The following is a 5,624-nucleotide window of genomic DNA, read 5'->3' as shown; positions in this document are numbered from 1 at the left end:
TTTTAAGTTCTAGTTCAAAATCAATAAAAAGAAAGCTAAAAAAAATAAAAATAAAATTTTTGTTTTTTTAAGATGAGCAAGATTTTTAAGGATTATAATCTTTCTTAATAATCCTTTTTGACATTATTACTTTTTAACATTTTTATTTTATTCTTTATTTCTTTATTCATATTAAAATACTTTCAATGAAAAAAACTAATTGTAATTTACATTATGTTAATTCAAATATTTCTTTAATTTGACTTTTGTTTTTTGAGGCAGTTATTATGATAAATTGTTAATAAAAAAATAACAAGACATTTATAAAAAGTTTAAAAGAATTATTAATTAAACAGAAGCATTTTAATAAATAATTATTAGTGTTATTTAAGAATAATGTTATTAACATAAAATTACTATTGAAAATGTTATAGTAAAATATAATTTTATAAATGAAGTATCAATAATTTTATATTTAAATGAATTTAACTAATTTAATTTTATCATCAAAAACATAACTTAAGATAATCAATCAATTAGTTTGAATAAATAATTTAATATATAAATTATTCATTTATTCAATCTACTGAATATTGTTTTTTCTTTTAATTCAAACTTATTAATTTGTTTGATAAAATAAAGATAAATAAATGAAAATATTTTTGAAATAGCTATTGGAATTTAACTGTTTATATTATAAAAATAGTTATTGAATAAGATAGAACTACATACCAAATGAGTGATAAATGGGTTTAATTGTATTTGTTATTTCTTCTTTAAATCTTATGTTTTAACATTTTTATATTTAAATACAGAAAATCCTTTTTATGAAACTATTAAAAGAATTATAACTAATTTTTTTTATAATTGTTTTTAATGTCTTAAAAGAAATAAACTTTATACTTTTTAAATATTGTTTTTGTTTTATGAAGAATCAGATTTAACGTTGAAATATATGTTCTTTTTGTTGGTGATTCTTTTATAATAAAGAAGTAGTGAAAAGTCAATTAAAAGAAATATTATAGTCTTTTGGTCAAAGAATTTTTACTGTTTGTTCTTATTAAAACGACTGAATATTTATTGTTGAGATTGATTTGGGTTTTGAACAAATTGAATAGAATATCCACCAGTACTAGGGTCTTGCTGAACATTAAAGTTGTCGGTTGATAATCCAAAAAAACCAAGGATTGAATTTCCAAGAGTTTTCATTTGACCTAACATTTCATCTAATTGTTGTTGTTGTTCTGGTGTTAATTCTTCTTTTTTATTTTGTTGTTGATTATTGAAACCTTCTTGGTTTTGTTGCTGTTGATTGAAACCTTCTTGATTTGATTGTATCTGAAGGTTATTTTCCATGATGAACAGTAAATTATTGTTATTGAGTTCTAATAAAACCAAAAAATGAAAATAATAAGAAAAATAATGATCTTTTTTATTTTAATAAACTTTTCATTATGGATACAATCAAAAGTGGATGGTCGAGTCTTAAAAGAACGGTTCGTTCTAAAGTAAATGGACCACAACAAGAAGATGATTATTTCTCAGAGAGTTGGTTTGATACCTTGGTTGGAGGTGAAGATCAATCATGTTTTTCATATTTTAAACTTCCTTTTAAAGTACGAATTTCAATAATATGTATACTTGTGTTCTTTGGTGTAATTAGTCTTTTCTTGAGTTTTACATTCATTTTACTTCCAATGAAATTTGCTAAATTATTTACTGTTGGGAATATACTAATATTACTTTCAACATTCTTTTTAAGAAGTATTTCTAGTCAAATTAAATCATTAATTTCTGATATTCCCAAGTTAATTGCATTTGTTATCTATTTAATCTCTATTGCTCTTGTTCTCTTTTGTGCTTTAAAGCTAAAGTCTACTCTATTAACACTTCCTTGTGTAGTATTAGAAGTTGTGGCATTATTGTGGTATTTATTCTCATATCTTCCATATGGGCAAGAAATGCTTAAGACCTGTTTCTCTGGTTGTTGGTCATGTTGTGTTCATTCTAATTGAAAAGGTATTTTATCTTTATAAGTTTACATTATTATGAAACAAATAAAAATAAAATACAGTAAACAATCAATGAAAAATTGAACATAATGGAAGCTTTTCAAAGGATAACGTATCAATAACTTCTTCCATGTTCAATAACTCTTCTTTTTGTGTTTTTTTAGCTTTTAGTAAACTGTCAATACGATGAAACCGGCTTGTTTGTTCCGGAGTTGAGTAATTAGTTTGGGCTTTATAAAATCTTTGAAAGTCAAAGTCATCTACTAAAGGAGTGTTTAGTAATCTTATTTTTTTATGTAGATAGGAGGAGTCCATTATGTAAGAAGAGTTTTGAGTGTTTCGTTTAAAGATTTTTAATGGTTCATGTCCATTATTTGGGTCATTTTCTTTAATTATTCTTGATGGAATAAAGGATGGTGTTAATAATTCATTTTCATTTCTTTCATCTAACAACTGGTTTCTATTAAAGGTTTTAGTACTATTAGGACTATCTTTGTTAATAATGTCTTTTGATTCAAGTCCTTTAGAAACTATGTCGTAGTCCATTCTAATGAAAGAAAGCCTTCTTTCTCTTTTTAAAAGTTGAGAGTTTTCAGTGTTAGTAGTGACAGGGATGTTATATTCTTTTTGACTTTCTTTCCTTTGAAACTCAAACATTCCAATTAACCCTCTTGAGTTTTGTGTAAATAATTTCGAAATAGCAGTCTGCAAAGATGTGTGTTGCTGAATAATTTGTTGTGTTAAAGTAACTTGATTCGGTAATACACAGTCATGAAACAAATAGTGTTGTTGTAGTTTTTTAATAATTTGAAGACACTTTGGAGAAGGTAATTGGTCAACAACAATTTTATCAAGAAGAACGTCCCATTCTCGAGAAAAGAAATAATCTTTTATAACTTCTTTAATGATATATTTAGGGCAGGATAAAGGAAGAAATAAAACTTTCTTTTCATATATTTTTTGATTAGAATCACTTTGGGTTTTTATGAAATTCATCACTTGGGCACTATCTCTAATTTTAGGAAATTTCATAAATACAGAAATCTGTTCATCCTTCATCATTTTAAATGGTAATACAACACAATACTCAAACTCACTCCATGAAAGATTCTTACTTTGTTCAATGACAAAGCTTATATACTCTTTGATAACTGGTTTCCATTTCTGGTTTTTTATTTTATCAATAGTCTTATTTAAATAAAGAATAGTTTCCTCATTGACCGATGGATCACTCATTCTGCAACAAAGTTTTATTATTTCAATTATTTTTTGTTATGTTAAACTAATTAAAGTTTTCTTTTAGTTATCAACTAGTTAATCAATCATTTTACTATAACTAAAAATAGCTACTTCTTTTTTTTTTAAAAAATATTTCTTAAAAAGGATTTTATTTTGTTATATATCACTTAATTTTTCTTTTGGTTTAAATATATGTTATAGATGGTATATTTGTTATAAATGAACTATATGAAAGAAAAATAAATATTTTATGAAACCTCTGATTCTGGCTATTCTCTATAAAAAGTGAGTTTGTTGCAGAAAATAAAAATCTCCCAAAACAGAAAAAAGAAATTAAAGTCTATGAACACAGAATCTAATGATACTTCTCTTGTAGAAAAATTTTCCATTGAAGGAAGTGAGTCAACGTCTCAAGTCTCTTTGAAAGATATAAAAAATGATAAAGATCATATATCTTCTGTAATTGGATATGTCAAACAGTCAAATACTTCTATTATATCATTATTTAATGGTTATCCTAGATGGTGTTCTCTTGACACTTCTAATGACACATTAAGTGATGCAATTGCTAATATTGGTGAGTCTTGTAGAAGGTGGTGTTTTTTACGTATTAACATGGTATCTACTGTTCCAGAATCATTTTATCAAAAATATTTATTATATCTTTCATTACCTTTAGTCCCAAGACCTCCACCGTATTCCTTTTCAACATTCTTACCAGATCCTAGAAAATCTGATATTATTAGAATAGGTAATATCTCATTACAACGTACAGCACCACATAAAAATCCACTTGGAATTAATGACATTCATCCTCCATTTTCACGTTCATGGAAAACTTATGTAAAGAAAGGAATTGGATTAAATTATCAACGAATGTTTTTTGTTAAATATACAGGAATAGAGTCTTTTATAAGAGAACATCCTGATTATTATCTTTCTAGTGTTTTACATTCTTTTGGAGGTTGTTGTCCACCAAATACTATTTTATCATTTCCTTTTACTGTTTGTTAATTTTTGTGATTACAACATATAAAGACATAATTTTAATTTGATTAATTATTTAGTATAATGGTATATTTCATATTAAAGAACATCCACTATTAGAAGAAAGAGCACTTTCTTCTATTGGTTTTATTCTTAGCATTCTTTCTATTCATAATCCAAATATTAGTTTCTGTCCTATATTACCAAATATTCGTTTGACTTTTATTTTTTTTATTCATTTGTAGTATAATTTATACTCATTTTTTTTAGTTGGAATTGTTGCTTCATGTTGCACATTAGATGAAACATTATGTTTTGGTCAAGCATTACTAACCCATTCATCACAAGCTAATAATTTATTACCATTACATCCAGTTGATTACGTATTAATTCAAGATAGTTTAATTGATACATTAAAATCATATTTCCCAAATAAATCACAAATAATAAATGCATTATCAGCAAATACATTTCTTAAATATTATACCAATTTTATGGTGGGATATGTTCCATATGGAGCATTATTTTGTATTCTTGATCAATTTTTAGTGTCTGGAATAAAAACAATAACTCGATATATTCTTGCTGCTGCAAAAGTTGCCGAAGATATTTTAAATTGTGCTGAAACAACAGATGAATTTATTTCAGTATTAAATTATGTTTTATTGGCATATCCAGACCCATCTATTTTAATGAAAAACGCATTAAAAATTGATTTAACAACAATTCCATTAAATCAACCATCACAAGATCGACATTCATTTACACCATTAAAAATGAATATGAATACATCTGTTATAGAATATTCAACATTAGAACTTATTTGGCAACACATTCCAGTGCATAGAAGAGTATTAGAGCCAAATATTGTATTTAATTCATCTATTGATGGTGTATCGTTTTATCATATGTATAATAAAGTAAGAAAATATCAACCATTATTATTTGTATTAAAAACAGAACAAGGGATAGTAGGAATGTTTTTATCTCATACATTATTATTAGGTTCTGCTCCTTATTTTGGTAATGGAGAGGATTTCTTATTTAAAATTGATCTTAATAAAATTCTTCACACTTATCACTGGACTGAAAAAAATTCCCTTTTTTGTTCTACTAAAAACGAAAATCTTTTCTTCGGTGGTGGGGGAGAAGGTCCTGCTCTTTTAGTTAAAAAAAATTTTACTGTCTCTTCTTATTCTTCTGAAACTTTTGGTAACCCTCGTTTATTCGATAAGGTTAATCTTCCTATTGTTTGTCTTGAAATATTTACAATGGGTTGATCTAAATAATTATCATTTCTCATTGATTATTTTATTTATTCTTTTTTATAATAAATTTGTGTTGAGACTAGAGAGTTGCACATCAGAAACACCACACAAAAATTAAAATATATCAAAAGTATTGAAT

At 25.3% G+C, this 5,624-nt stretch overlaps 3 protein-coding genes across 3 annotated transcripts; 2 read left to right on the top strand and 1 right to left on the bottom strand.

Moving 5' to 3' along the window:
- Positions 1 to 1,418: 1,418 nt before the first annotated feature.
- ENU1_077450 (SFT2 family protein) lies at positions 1,419 to 1,994 on the top strand (the record flags this gene model as incomplete). The annotated part of the gene is made up of 1 exon (XM_008858588.1): positions 1,419 to 1,994. A coding segment is annotated over one exon (576 nt), but the record flags the coding sequence as incomplete, so codon positions are not given.
- A 66-nt stretch (positions 1,995 to 2,060) lies between these two features.
- Positions 2,061 to 3,227, bottom strand: ENU1_077440 (hypothetical protein; the record flags this gene model as incomplete). The annotated part of the gene is made up of 1 exon (XM_008858587.1): positions 2,061 to 3,227. The coding sequence occupies one exon, from the start codon at positions 3,225 to 3,227 to the stop codon at positions 2,061 to 2,063; it is 1,167 nt and encodes a 388-aa protein (XP_008856809.1).
- A 345-nt stretch (positions 3,228 to 3,572) lies between these two features.
- On the top strand, positions 3,573 to 5,497 carry ENU1_077430 (TLD domain containing protein; the record flags this gene model as incomplete). Its single annotated transcript, XM_008858586.1, has 3 exons — positions 3,573 to 4,235; positions 4,298 to 4,430; positions 4,488 to 5,497. The coding sequence occupies 3 exons, from the start codon at positions 3,573 to 3,575 to the stop codon at positions 5,495 to 5,497; spliced, it is 1,806 nt and encodes a 601-aa protein (XP_008856808.1).
- Between the last annotated feature and the right edge of the window lie 127 nt (positions 5,498 to 5,624).

The sequence above is a fragment of the Entamoeba nuttalli genome (genome assembly GCF_000257125.1).
Source record: "Entamoeba nuttalli P19 unplaced genomic scaffold asmbl_3691, whole genome shotgun sequence".
In the NCBI taxonomy this organism is placed as follows: Eukaryota; Evosea; order Mastigamoebida; family Endamoebidae; genus Entamoeba; species Entamoeba nuttalli.
This window is presented reverse-complemented; position numbering and strand designations above follow the sequence as displayed.